Source organism: Scyliorhinus canicula, chromosome 2 (genome assembly GCF_902713615.1).
Source record: "Scyliorhinus canicula chromosome 2, sScyCan1.1, whole genome shotgun sequence".
Classification (NCBI taxonomy): domain Eukaryota; kingdom Metazoa; phylum Chordata; class Chondrichthyes; order Carcharhiniformes; family Scyliorhinidae; genus Scyliorhinus; species Scyliorhinus canicula.
The window spans coordinates 88,132,800-88,147,508 of NC_052147.1; the positions used below are offsets into that span (position 1 = coordinate 88,132,800).

The window sequence follows — 14,709 nt, forward strand, 5'->3', positions numbered from 1 at the left end:
GTCCCTCTCCTTGGTGAACACCGATGCAAAGTACTCATTAAGAATCTCACCCATTTCCTCTGAGTCCACGCATAAATTCCCTCTTTTGTCTTTGAGTGGGCCAATCCTTTCTCTAGTTACCCTCTTGCTCCTTATATACGAATAAAATGATTTGGGATTTTCCTTAACCCTGTTAGCCAAAGATATTTCATGACCCCTTTTAGCCATCTTTATTGCGCGTTTGAGACTTGGACTGGAACATTTTATATGGTCGTAGGTCAGTGGGTAGTACTCTAGCCCATGAGTCAGAAGGTTGTGCATTCAAGCTCCATTCCAGAGTCTTGGACGCATAGTGCAGGCTGACACACCAGTGCTGTACTCAGGGAATGGGTCATGTGAGAATACCTTTAAGAAATGGGTGTGGAGTGGAGTTCTCACCGGTGCCCTTCCCAATATTGCAAAATGTTGGAAATCCCGGCAGCAGGAAAGCCATTTGGGGACTCCCTTTGCCTTTTCTGCCCCCACTGGTTTTCTCGTCTGCCAAAAACAGGGGTGGAAAATCCCCGCCAGAGTCTTTTAAAACATGTGTACCCAAAAGTAAATTAATGGCGATAAATGTATAGAGGTGCCCTATCAGATAAACCTGTCAGAAATAAACAGAGAGACTTGCATTTATAGCGCACCTTTCACAACTTCCAAGATGCTTTACAGCCAGTGAAGTGTTTAATGAAGTGTCGTCACTGTTGTCTTGCAGGAAACCAAATTATGCACAGCAAGCTCCCACAGACAATAATGGGATTAATGATGAGGTAATCTGTTTTTGTGGTGTTGGTTGAAGGGTAAATATTGGCCGGGACACTGGGAAGAATCCCCCTGCTCTATGAAATAGTGCCATGGGATCTTTTATATTTCGCTGAGAGAGCAGACAGGGCCTCAGTTAAGACAACACCTTTAACAGTGCAGCACTCCTTCAGCATTGCAGTGGGATGTCAGCCTTGATTATGTGGTGATGTCTCTGGAATGGACTTAAACCCTGACTCAGCAGAGCGAGTGATATCACAGTCTTGCATAACTTCCAATTTACTTTTGCTTTGCTATAAACCCGGTTTGAGATTGTCATCTGTTTGTTTCAATGCAGAATCAGAAGATCCCAATTATACTGCTAGCTCTGCATTGGCCCCTTTAGTCATGGAAAGCAATGCTAGTGGCATTGAAAAAACTTTAATGTTAGAGGAGAAAGTTCTGCTTCCACTGAAAGGAATTTAAAATGTAAAAGTTTGGAAAAGTTGACGATCCAGTGATAAATATTTTGAACCTCATGTAACACGTGGGTGCAGTCTGAGGCTCTGCTGTGAGGACCAAGCATAATGAGGCCATATTCAAGGAGTGATCTAATTAAGGTGATTAAAGGAGTTGATGGCAAAGACAGAGAAACAATTTCCTCAGGAGAGTCCAGAACAAAGGAGCATAGTCTTAAAATTAGAGCTAGGACGTTCAGGGGTGATGTCAGGAAGGACTTCTTCACACAAAGGGTGGAGGACTATTTCCTCTAAAGGGTTGATAAGTCTGTGTCAATTGAAAATGGCAAAACTGATAGTGATAGATTCTTGGAAGGTTGCAGAACCAAGGTGGGCAGTTAGAGTTATGATACAGATCAGATATTATCTAACAGGTATCTAACCAGCTTTGACAAAGAGTCATCGGACTCGAAACGTTAGCTCTTTTCTCTCCCTGCAGATGCTGCCAGACCTGCTGAGATTTTCCAGCATTTTCTCTTTTGGTTATCCAACAGGTAAATGGGGCAGTCGATGGTAGAGTGGTTATGTCACTGGGCTAGTAACCCAGAAAGCCAGGCCAATGCTCCAGAGATGCAGGTTTGAAACCCGCCATGGATGCTGGTGGAATTTAAATTCAATAATTAAATATGGAATGATAGCCTCAGCAAGGATGACCATGAAACTAGCAACGATCGTTGTAAAAAGCTATCTGGTTTACTAATGCCCTTCAGTGAAGGAGATCTGCCATTCTTACCTGGTCTATCCTATCCGTGACTGTGTGTGACTCCAGACACACAGCAAAGTAACTCTGAACTGCCCTTGAAAATGGTTGATCAAGGCACTCAGTGCAAGGGCAATTCACAATGGGCTCCAAATGTTGGCCTTTCCAGAGATGCCCAGATTCAGGCATGAGAGGCTGAATGACCTCCTCCTGCTCCTATCTCCTGAATCTCTTTTTTTCATTCTGCTATTCTGGTCAGACATGGCTTTGGATTATTCCCTCATTTCAAAGGCAGCACCACAATACTGCAAACGTGAAGCAGGATGGGAATTTTCGAGGGGACTGTATTTTTGTTAAAGAAAATACAACCATGAACCACAAGGCAATTTAAGTATTTGCTAGATTTAACCAGGAAATGTCTCCACATTACAGTGCCTTGCAGTTGAGAATTTAACCAGACATGTGTCCCTTTATTTCCCCAGTCATGGGGGCAGCACGGTGGCACAGTTGTTACCTGGGACTCAGCCTTGGGTGACTGTGTGGAGTTTGCGCGTTCTCCCCCTGTCTGCGTGGGTTTCCCCTGGGTTTCTCCAGTTTCCTTCCACAGTCCAAAGATGTGCAAGTTAGGTTGATTGGCTATGCTAAATTGCCCCTTAGTGTCAAAAGGTTAGGTGGGGTTAAGGGGATAGGGTGAGTCTAGGTAGCATGCTCCCGATAGACCAAATGGCCTCTTTCTGTATTGTAGGGATTTTCTAAGATTTTATGCTACATACTTTGAGTTGAAAGAGGGTTTCATATGACAGTGTGCTTGAGGAGGAGAAAGCCTTGTGTTTATTCAAGCTGTACACTCAATACCGGAAAAAGCATGGGGAACAATTACATAGGAACACCACCATCTGCGAATCCCCTTCAAGTCACACACCATCCTGACTTGGAATGATATCACTTTCTTCACTGGTGATCCCTAACAGCACTGTGGCTGTACCTACACCATATGGATTGCAGCGATTCAAGAAGGCAGCTCACCACCAACTTCTGAAGAGCAATTAGGGATGGCCAATAAATGCTGGTTTTGCCATCGATATCCCATCAATCAATTAACAAGAGTGACATATAAGCTTCTGGTTGGTTGAGCTAAGAGGTGGACTGACATTTGTGTCTATCCTGTAATGTAATTTCAGCATATTCCTTGCAGTCTCTCAGTTCAGTTTCCTCCTGGCTCATCTTGCTGTTTCCCTTCTCTCCCCCATAGGTTTCGACTGGAGTTTGCATTTCAAATGGGAGCAGATGCCTATTGAGCAGAAGATGGTACGGTCAGACCCAACTAAATCAATACGGTAAGCACTGGATAAGTGAGTTGGCAAAGTTTGGTCCAACGTTGTTTACTTCCGGTTCAATCTTGGAGCCCACGGGCGGGATTCTCCGAAATGGAGGCAGAGTGTCTGCGCCATCGTGAACGCCGTCACGTTTCATGATGGCGCGAAACCGGCGTGGGCACTGCTGATTCTGGTCCCCACAGAGGGCCAGCACGGCGCTGGAGCGGTTCATGTCGCTCCTGCCTCCCTTCCCACTGCCAACTGGGTGTCACACCAACCCGCGCATGCGCAGTGGCGTCACGCCAACCCGTGCATGCGCAGTGGAGTCACGCCAACCCGTGCATGCGCGGGGGACTTCCTCAACGCGCTGGCCCTGACGCAACATGGCACGGGGGTTCAGGGGTGGCCGCGTAACAAAATAGGGCCGGGGCTGGAGAGGCCGGCCTGCCAATCGGTGGACCCTGATTACAGGCCAGACCCCATCGGAGGCCTCCCTCCCTCCGGTGAAGGATCCCCCCTCCTCCCCCCTCCCCCACCCACACACAGTCTGCTCCCCCGACCCTGCGCACAGAGTTGCCGCCAGCTGCGAGCAGGTGTGGACGGCACCGGCGGGACTCTGCCGTTTTCGCGTGGCCGCTTGGCCCATCAAGGCCAGAGAATCAGCGGCCCGCGACAGGCACCGCGCAGGCGCAAATGGCACCGATTCTCCGCTCCTCGGAGAATCGCGTGCCCGCGTCGGGCCGGTGTGGCGTGATTGCGCCGATTCTCTGGCCCGGCGCGGGGCTCGGAGAATCCCGCCCCATATATCAGTTGGGTCAAATGAATGTCATTGGCTGAAATCAGTTGTCTTGTTTTCAGCTGGCGCAAAGGAATTCTAAATGTGGCTGATGGTTTAAATCAGGCAATATCAATTGGCAACACCTTATACACCTCGCGAAAAGAAAAATAAATTATGGTGCGCGATCGGAGCGTGATTAATCAGGACTGGTGTACGATAGGTGCTCAATTAATCAGGATTGGTGTGTAGTAGGTGCTCTACTAATGAGGTTTCACACCATTGCCAAACATTAAAATAATTGTGACTGACCCAAGAATGTTGTGGAACCTGGAACTGGCTCTGGAACTGAAATGGTGTTGGAACATGGAGCTTGCACAGTATTGTAACCCCAATGGAGGTCCCGGGATCAGGACTATACGATTTCCTATGACCTCCCCGGAATATGAACTTCCCTTCTAAGGCAGGCAGGCCTTCCCCTTTAAGGGGGCGGAATTTCCCCTTTACAAGGGGAGCCCCTCAGTTATAGAAAAACCCAAGCCGAGCTGCAGAAGTCCCCTTTCATTTGCTCAATCGCCCTGCCCAAATTTAACTTATGGAGCTGAACCCAGTCCTTTGCTACCTGAATCCCCAGGTACCTAAAACTCCTTCCCACCACTTTAAATAGTAACTCCCTCAGTCTCCTCTCCTCCCCCTGTGCCTGGATCGCAAACACCTCACTCTTACCCATGTTTAATTTGTGGCCTGAGAACCGACCAAATTCCTCCAATATCTCCATGATCCCAGCGATCCCCCCAACGGTCTGTTATGTAAAGGAGCAAGTCGTACGTGTAGAGTGAAACCCTATGCTCCACCCCCACACTATCCCCTGCCAGGTGTTCGATGACCTCAGTGCCATTGCCAGGACAAACAGTAGTGGGGAGAGTGAACACTCCTGTCCCTCCCCCCTACACAGACTAAAATATTCTGACCGGACCCGGTTGGTCCTTACATTCGCCACTGGTGCCCGATGTAACAGCCGGACCCAGTCAACGAATCCCTGCCCGAACCCAAACCTTCCCAGGATATCCCACAAGTACTTCCACTCTACCCGATCAAAGGCCTTTTCTGCATTATGGCCACCACCACCTCGACCCCTCCGCTGGCATCATTATCACATTTAAGAGCCACCTAATGTTGGATGTCAGGTGACGTCCCTTCACAAATCCTGTCTGGTTCTCCCCTATCACCTCCGGGACACAGTGCTCTATGCGCATGGCCAAGATCTTTGCCAGCAATTTTGCATCCACATTTAAAAGAGAGATCGGCCTATACGATCCACAGTTCTCTGGATCCTTATCCTGCTTCGGAATAAGGGAAATCGATGCCTGTGATAACATTGGGGGAGCACTCCCAGCTCCTTGGACTCATTAAAAGCCTTTACCAGGAGCGGCCTCAACAGCCCGGAAAACCTTTTGTAGAACTCGACTGGGTATCCATCAGGTCCCGGAGCCTTAACCGATTGCATCGTCCTCAATCTGTCTATAATCTCCCCAAGCCCAATTGGGCCTTCCATCAACTCCTCATCTATCCTCGGGAACTCCTGCCCCCACCCCCCCCCCCAAAGAATCGCTTCATACCCTCCTCCCGGCTGGGGTTCCGATTTGTATAGTCTACTATAAAATTCCCGAAACACATCGTTCACCCCCGCCGGATTTACAACCACCTTCCCCTTGTATCCTTTACTTTCCCAATTTCTCTCGCTGCCTCCTGCTTCCTCAGCTGATGTGCCAACACCCTGCTGGCTTTTCCCCCTCCTCAGCTGCCCCTCCGTCTTACCTGTGGACAGGAGCCTAAATACCATTTCACCACCACCACAGTTGCAGCAGTTTGCACCATCTACAAGATGCACTGAAACAACTCACCAAGGTTTCTTCAACAGCACCTGAAAGGACCAGGGCAACAGATGCATGGAAACACCACCACTTACAAGTTCCTCTCCAAACCACACCACTATTCTGACTTGGAAATATATCAATGCTTCTTCACTGTCGTGGGATCAAGATCCCGGAACTCCCTGCTTAATACTCCTGTGGTGTGCCTGCACCAGATGGTCTGCAGTGCTGCAATGATGCGGCTCACCACCACCTTTTCCAGAGCAATTAGGGACGGGCAAGAATCACCATGAAAGAATAAAGAAAACCTCCTTGGCTGCCACCTGTGCTTTATTTCTGTAGGACCCCAGTTATCGCCGGAGGGATCTTCGTCATTAGTAAATCCTGGTTCAACTACCTTGGAAAATATGACACACAGATGGACATTTGGGGTGGTGAAAACTTTGGTGAGTTTTTATGTTTATTCTTGGAGGTGTTTGTTTAAAGGTGATTGCTAACTGTAGGGCCATTCTGCAAGTTGGTTCATGATCAATGGTAGAATTGCGTTCCAAAATGGAGAGCTGCCAATTCCCATTATAGTTTGGCAACTGACTGAACTCACCTTCAAATAGCAGCCATGTTCAGCTGAGAGTGCCTTTGTTCATCCTTCCATCTGAGAGACCCCTCTGACAGTGCAGTGATAGTTTGGTAGCCAAAGGATAACGATGGTGTGAGTTAGGGGAGAGGAATCTCTCAGTTCAGAGAGTTTTTCTCTGCACCCAGCTGTGCCACCACTGATCTGGAAACAGCTGCTATAGACTAAAAGTGGGGGGAATGCCTCAGCAGAAACAACCACTGCCTCAATTAGCAGAGGAGAAATGAGGAATGAAAGTGTGCAGGGAATCATGTTAATCTCAATATTGCAATCAAAATACCGTGCCTTGTCATCAATGTGAGCTCATCCAAAACTCTGCTGCGCACGTTCTGACTCGTACTAAAGTTTCGTTCAGCCACACCCGTGTGCTCATTGATCCACGTTGGCTCCTAGCTCGGCAGTGCCTCAATCTTACAGTCCTCATTCTTGTTTTCAAATACTTTTATGGCCTCGTCCCTCCGTCTCCGTAACCTCCTCCAGGCGATGGGGCAGAGAATCTGGTTTCCCGCACTAAATCGGGATGGCGCCAGTTCCGCGATTCTCCGCCACCCGAAAAGCGGGGAATGCGCCGTGCTGATTATCCACCACCTGAGGCCATTGCCTGAGGCCTGCCCCGCTATTCTCCGTCCTCGAGCGGCCAAATTCCCAATGGCGTGGACACCGTCCGTTATACCCGTGTGGTGGCAACGGACTCAGTCCGGGACCACCACAGTCGGGGGAGGGCCGATCGGAGGGCGGGGGGGGGGGGCATCATTCGGGACTAGGTGCTATGTGTTTAGGCGGTCCAGGTCGGGCGAGCGGCCGATGTGGGGGCATTACTTTGCCTGTCCAGGTCCGCAGGCTGAGTCTGCCATGGAGCACGGCGCGGCTGCTGGAGGTTGACACCATGCGCATGCGCGGCCTCTGACCCGGAAGTGTGGGGGGCCGTATTGGCAGCTGGAGCTGCGAGCTCCACAACAGCTGCCTGCTAGCCCCCTGCAAGGCTCTGAATCTGTGGCCTTTTGACGCCAGTTTTCCTGGCATAAAAGACCACAGTTTTCATGAAGGCGTGGATGCATCATCCCAAAATGGAGAAGTCAGCCCCCTATCTCTGTAACCTCCTCCAGCCCCTACAATACTCTCTCTCTCTGTAACCTCCTCCAGCCCCTACAACCCTCCCTAGTAATCTCCTCCAGCCTTCACAACCCTCCCCTCCCTATCTCTGTAATCTCCTCCAGCCCCCACAACCCTCCCAATCTCTGTAACCTCATCCAGCCCCCACAACCCTCCCTATCTCTGTAACCTCCTTCAGCCCCCACAACCCTATCTCTGTAACCTCCTCCAGCCCCTACAATACTCTCTCTCTGTAACCTCCTCCAGCCCCTACAACCCTCCCTAGTAATCTCCTCCAGCCTTCACAACCCTCCCCTCCCTATCTCTGTAACCTCCTCCAGCCCCCACAACCCTCCCAGTCTCTGTAACCTCCTCCAGCCCCCACAACCCTCCCTATCTCTGTAACCTCCTTCAGCCCCCACAACCCTATCTCTGTAACCTCCTCCAGCCCCTACAATATTCTCTATCTCTGTAACCTCCTCCAGCCCCTACAACCCTCCCTAGTAATCTCCTCCAGCCCCCACAACCCTCCCTATCTCTGTAACCTCCTTCAGCCCCCACAACCCTATCTCTGTAACCTCCTGCAGCCCCATAACCCTCCCTATCTCTGTAACCTCCTTCAGCCCCCACAACCCTCTCTATCTCTGTAACCTCCTCCAGCCCCCACAACCCTCTCTAACTCTGTAACCTCCTCCAGCCCCCACAACCCTCTCTATCTCTGTAACCTCCTCCAGCCCCCACAACCCTCTCTAACTCTGTAACCTCCTCCAGTCCCCACAACCCTCCCTATCTCTGTAATCTCCTCCAGCCCCTCAACATCCCCCCCAAGGTACCCGTACTCTTCTAATTCATTGGCCTCTTGCCAATGTTTCCCCATTGGCGGCAAGCACCTAAGCATCTATCCTCTTCTTTAAGACTCATGTGGTTCAGAATCTTCATTCCTGTGAAGTACCTTGGTTTGTTTCACTATGGCGAAGGCACTATATAAATGCAAAGGTTTTATTGACAATAGAGGATCCTCTTGGATTGAAGTTAATTGTAGCTGCAGATCTATAAAGAGAAATATTCCACAGAGGATTTGCAGCCTCCGAGGCAGCCAGTGCCCAGATCTCCATCTCTGGGGCTTCCTCGCCTCCTGACTAGGTTTGTTGGAGAATTGTGGATAGAGATTAGTCAATATTTCTGGAACTCACCGCGGAGGAGGGTAGTGAAAGTAAAGATGATGAATGATTTCAAAAGGAAACTGTCTGGGCGTTTGAAGGAAATAAACTTGTCGCACTATGAGGGATAGAGCAGAGGAACGAGACTGATTGGATTTCTCTACAGAGAGCCTGTGAACTCAGTAGGTGGCTAAACGGCATCCTGCTCCATAGATGTCTCTATGATGCTACGACAACCCGATTCCCACTGTATAACGTGGCTACCAGGATGATGGAAGGTCAACTCGAGGACCTTTAGTCTTTTTCATCTAGCAACTTCTGTGCTCACTTCCAGAGCTGTCTTTCCGTGTCTGGATGTGCGGAGGAAGTTTGGAGATTGTCCCTTGCAGCCGGGTCGGGCATGTCTTTCGTAAGCGGCACCCATACAGTTTTCCTGAGGGCAATGCGCTCACGTATATAAGGTAAGCACGTGCTGTTTGGCTCCCTATGTGGCTCATAGGTTAGAATAGGAGTGGGATCAATGACATTGCAGTGGGGGGGGGGGGGAGAATGATGCATTTTGATAGATTTTAGTCAGGAAAGGGTATTATGGTGCGTGGATGGAGTTTTACAGATTAGTCAGTATTTAACTGAATATCAGAACAGGCTGGAGACGCTAACCGACCTCCTCTTATCCTTATGTTGCGATTTGCAGCTTTGGTTAACCATATTATTTATTGCACTTGTACTACAGTGTTCAGAGTAACACTCATCAAGGCTCCTTCAACAGCACCTTCCAAACCTGCGACCTCTACCATGTAGATCAGGCTTCTATAACGGGGCCACATTTCCATATCTTCTCACTCAAAAGGGCTGATGAGCAAGTTTCAGAAAGAAGGTTTGGTACAACTTTAAATGTGAATTTCAAAATAAAGTTGAGGTATGAAGAAAGGAAACAACCGGGGCAGCATGGTGGCACAGTGGTTCGCACTGGGACTGTGGCGCTGAGGTCTCAGGTCCGATCCCAGCTCTGGGTCACTGTCCGTGTGGAGTTTGCACATTCTCCCCGTGTTTGCGTGGGTTTCGTCCCCACAACACAAAGATGTGCAGGTTAGGTGGATTGGCCACACTAAATTGCACCTTAATTGGAGAAGAAAAATAATTGGGTACTCTAAATTTAAAAGAAAAGAAAAAAAGAAGGAAAAAAAGAAAGGAAACAACCTGCTGAACAAAAATAAAGCAATGTCAAAGCAATAAATTGATACATAAATAATAGTAACTGATAAAGATCACCACTGCAGTGTGAGAGGGACGGAGGCTGTGTGCCTGGCTCACTCCCAATCTCTTAATGGCTCACCCTCATCCGCTGTGCGAGTGGGTGCTGCGCGGGTGGGGGCTGTGCGAGTGGGCGCTGCGCGAGTGGGCGCTGTGCGGGTGGGCGCTGTGCGGGTGGGCGCTGTGCGGGTGGGCGCTGTGCGGGTGGGCACTGTGCGGGTGGGCGCTGTGCGGGTGGGCACTGTGCGGGTGGGGGCTGTGCGAGTGGGCGCTGTGCAGGTGGGCACTGTGCGGGTGGGGGCTGTGCGGGTGGGCGCTGTGCGGGTGGGCGCTGTGCGGGTGGGTGCTGCGCGAGTGGGTGCTGCGCGAGTGGGTGCTGCGCGAGTGGGTGCTGCGCGAGTGGGTGCTGCGCGGGTGGGCGCTGTGCGGGTGGGCGCTGTATGGGTGGGCGCTGTGCGCGTGGGGGCTGTGCGGGTGGGCGCTGTGCGGGTGGGCGCTGTGCGGGTGGGGGCTGTGCGGGTGGGCGCTGTGCGGGTGGGCGCTGTGCGGGTGGGCGCTGTGTGGGTGGGCGCTGTGCGGGTGGGCGCTGTGCGGGTGGGCGCTGTGCGGGTGGGCGCTGTATGGGTGGGCGCTGTGTGGGTGGGCGCTGTGCGGGTGGGAGCTGTGCGGGTGGGCGCTGTGCGGGTGGGCGCTGTGCGGGTGGGGGGCTGTGCGGGTGGGCGCTGTGCGGGTGGGCACTGTGCGGGTGGGTGCTGCGCGAGTGGGTGCTGCGCGAGTGGGTGCTGCGCGAGTGGGTGCTGCGCGGGTGGGCGCTGCGCGGGTGGGGGCTGTGCGGGTGGGCGCTGTGCGGGTGGGGGCTGTGCGGGTGGGCGCTGTGCGGGTGGGGGCTGTGCGGGTGGGCACTGTGCGGGTGGGCGCTGTGCGGGTGGGCGCTGTGCGGGTGGGCGCTGTGCGGGTGGGCGCTGTGCGGGTGGGCGCTGTGCAGGTGGGGCGCTGTATGGGTGGGCGCTGTGCGGGTGGGCGCTGTGCGGGTGTGCGCTGTGCGGGTGGGCGCTGTGCGGGTGGGCGCTGTGCGGGTGGGCTCTGTATGGGTGGGCGCTGTATGGGTGGGCGCTGTGCGGGTGGGCGCTGTGCGGGTGGGAGCTGTGCGGGTGTGCGCTGTGCGGGTGGGCGCTGTGCGGGTGGGCGCTGTGCGGGTGGGAGCCTCTCCTAAACAACAGCCTCTAAATTCTGCCTAATCTGGTTGTCGTTAGCCTTCCCCAATTCAGCACCTTAACCCTAGGACAACACTCACTCTTTTCCAGCTTACGTAAGACGTACGCGCATTCCCCTTTTCACTCACTCACTCATTCTCCCCTACACTCACTCTCCCTCCCACATTCACTCACTCACACACACTCACACTCACCGTCCCATACTCTGCCTGCAACTCACTTTCTCGCACTCTCCCTTCCACACTCACTCACTCATACACTCTCCCACACTCATTCTCCCATACTGTCTCCCACATTCACTCACTCACTCTCTCCCACATTCACTCACTCACACACTCTCCCACATTCACTCACTCACTCATACACTCTCCCCGGGAAGCACGGTGGCGCAGTGGGTTAGCCCAGCTGCCTCATGGTGCCGAAGTCCCAGGTTCGATCCCGGCTCTGGGTCACTGTCCGCGTGGAGTTTGAACATTCTCCCCGTGTTTGCGTGGGTTTTGCCCCCACAACCCAAAGATGTACAGGGTAGGTGTACAGGCCACGCTAAGTTGCCCCTTAATTGGGAAAAATGAATTGGGTACTGTAAATTTTTTAAAAAACCTCCTCTCCCACACTCATTTTCCCATACTCTGTCCCCCACACCCGTATCCACACTCTCCCCAATTCACTCGGGGTGATTTTGAGCTTGTGTTAATCGTCAGTGAGAAAGGCAACACAAGCAAAATCTGGAGTGAATTGGAAAATGCGATTCTCTCGGACAAGATCGCAATTTCCAGCCCCCTCTCCAGTGGAGGAACGTGAAACCTGGGACTTATTTAAATATATTAGCACGGGGTGGGCAAACTTTTCCGTGCAAGGGCCACATTCAGAAATTCACAATTTTAAAGGGCCGCATAGTATATTAAGTAAAATAATTACTTCACCCGGTTATGATTCTGGGCGCCTCATATAGAACATAGAACAGTACAGCACAAAACAGGCCCTTCGGCCCTCGATGTTGTGCCGAGCAATGATCACCCTACTCAAGTCAACGTATCCATCCTATACCAGCAAGTAACCCAACAGCCCCCACCCCCCCCCCCATTAACCTTAAAAAAAACATTTAAAAAAAAAAATTATTTAAAAAAAAAAAATGTTTTTTTTTTAATTACTTGGTGGGCCGCATAAAGACCTTTGGCGGGCCGCATGCGGCCCGCGGGCCGTAGTTTGCCCACCCCTGCATTAGCATGTGATTAACCAGCACGCACCCAGAGTCCTCCTCCCTCAGTGAATATTGAGTGAGTGCCGGCGCGATGTCGCACCCACGCCATTTCTAACAGCTTATAGAAAGGTGAACCTGGAGACCTCACCCACCTTCAAAGGGGAGCACCCTGCCAGCCATCACCATCCAGAGTGTAAATTTCAGAGGGGGCACCGGAGAGGATGCCGGGGACCCAGATAGCTTCAACTTGGGGCTGGGAGAGCAGGGTCAATCTCTGCCATTCAGGGAACGGCCATGTGCGGGCCTTACCTACCCTTCATGTCAGGGCAACCCTTGGCTTATAGGGGCCTGGTGGCTGGCATACAGGCAGCTCTTCGCCCTATCCTCCTTGCTGGACTTGTATTGATATCACCGCTGAGGGAGTGTCCTTCCAGAGTGGGAGCTGGAAAGTGAATGTACAGACGGTCAACACTGTCGACTGTGAAGTTCTTGGGTGGGCTTCCATGAGGCCGGGCTGCAAGGACAGCGTGGGGGACTCAGGAAAGAGAGTGCTCCCCTGCCTCAGAAGGTCTGAGAAGCGTCCCACCGTGGGGGGAGCAAGACTGCTGTGTGATTTGAACCCCCCACTGAGGCAGCAGTGTGCGGACAAAGAGGATAAGCTGCATGGAAGGTCAAGCTCACTGGTTATGGAGGTGTGACTGTCAGGGATTAGTGTCAGGGTGGAAGGCTGTCACAGATGGATGTTTAATCTGCAGTCCATGTGAACTGGGGAAATGAGGATGCCTGTATGGATGCGCCTGACATGATAATTGCAGTCTTCACACTGTGGGGGGGGGGGTTGTGTGTAGCAGCAGGAGGTGATGCCGACCATGCGTGCCACCCAGCCAACACCACACGGGTAGGGTCTGCGGTGGAAGCCTTGGGGGCAAAGAATGTGGCCATGGGTCAAGATGTCCAGGGCCTGAGACATTCTGTGCAAGGCGGTGGCCAAGGCTCAGGACGTACTCAGGACAGCCATGTACCAGAGTCACCTGGACGTTGCAGCGGCGCTGGTAAGCATGGTCCAGTCATAGCAGGCTATGGCTGAGGATGTTTGTGGCATTGCCCGGGCACTGGCCGACATGGCACTGAAACAGAGGGAGGTGGTCCAGTCCCAGAGGGAGAAGGCGCAGTCACTGGCTGATGTGGCACAGACCCAGGTGGTGGTACAGTCACAGCATGATGTGGCGCAGTCCCAGAAGCAGGTGGCCCACCCCTGTACTCCATGGCTGTGAGCATGGAGCCCTAGTCAAGACGAGAGTAGGCCTCCAGGACCAGATGAGGGGTGAGCCTCAGGGGTTAGCTCTGCTCGCACCCCTGTCCCACTGAGTAGCCCGGAGGCCATTGGACCCACCCAGGGCAGGAGGACGTTATTGGCCGTGTGCCGGTGACTCCCGGATGGGGAGGTGCGGGAACACCCTTGCACCTTGGACTCGTCCCCCCCCCCCCCCCCCCCCACCCCACCATCCTGTCCCTGACGCATCACATGGGCTGTGGACAGAACAGGGTAGCACCACACCACCTGGGACACCCAAGCAGCAGCCAGGCCTGGACGGCCCAGAAGATGGCCACCAAAGTGGACCCAGGTCACAGGGCGGGTTTCGCAGCAAGCCGCCTCCACTCCTGATCCTGGGGATCCACCTAGATTTAGCGTTAGGACTCGTAAGACCAGAAAGTTAGACACCAGTTAAATTGGCATGGGTGCAGCACAAAAGAAAGCGATAGGGACTAGGGCACTAATCTGCATAGATATTTTCGCGATAAACACATGGGCCGGGACTCTCCGACCCTGCGCCGGGTCGGAGAATCCCCGGGGGGAGGCGCGAATCACGCCCCACCGCCCTAACGCCGGCTTCCCTATTCTGTGGCGCCGTTTTTCAGGGGCCGGTGGGATTCCGCCACGCCTATCAGGGGACTTTGATAGCGCCCCCCCCCAGCAATTCTCCGATGCCCGATGGGCCGAGTGGCCATAAAGTTTTGTCCAGTCCTGCCGCCGTGAATTACTCAACCTCACGCACGGTGGGACCTGGCAGGTAAGTGTGCAAGGGCGGTCCTGGGGGGAATCAAACCCTGGGACGGGCCCCCACGGTGTCCTGGCCCGCAATCGGGGCCTACCGATCCTGCGGGCGGCTGGTTCCGTGGGGGCCTTCTTTCCTCTGCGCCGGGCCCCTCT

General features: G+C 52.8%; 1 protein-coding gene across 1 annotated transcript in view; it reads left to right on the forward strand.

Annotated features, from left to right (window-relative positions):
* The window catches only part of galnt16 (UDP-N-acetyl-alpha-D-galactosamine:polypeptide N-acetylgalactosaminyltransferase 16), a 162,540-nt gene that overhangs the window by 113,372 nt on the left and 34,459 nt on the right, over positions 1-14,709 (forward strand). The window contains exons 8-10 of the mRNA XM_038790248.1: positions 3,230-3,314; positions 6,285-6,388; positions 9,163-9,289. Of these exons, the coding sequence (XP_038646176.1) occupies positions 3,230-3,314; positions 6,285-6,388; positions 9,163-9,289 (316 nt within the window). The remainder of the gene's footprint in view (positions 1-3,229; positions 3,315-6,284; positions 6,389-9,162; positions 9,290-14,709) is intronic.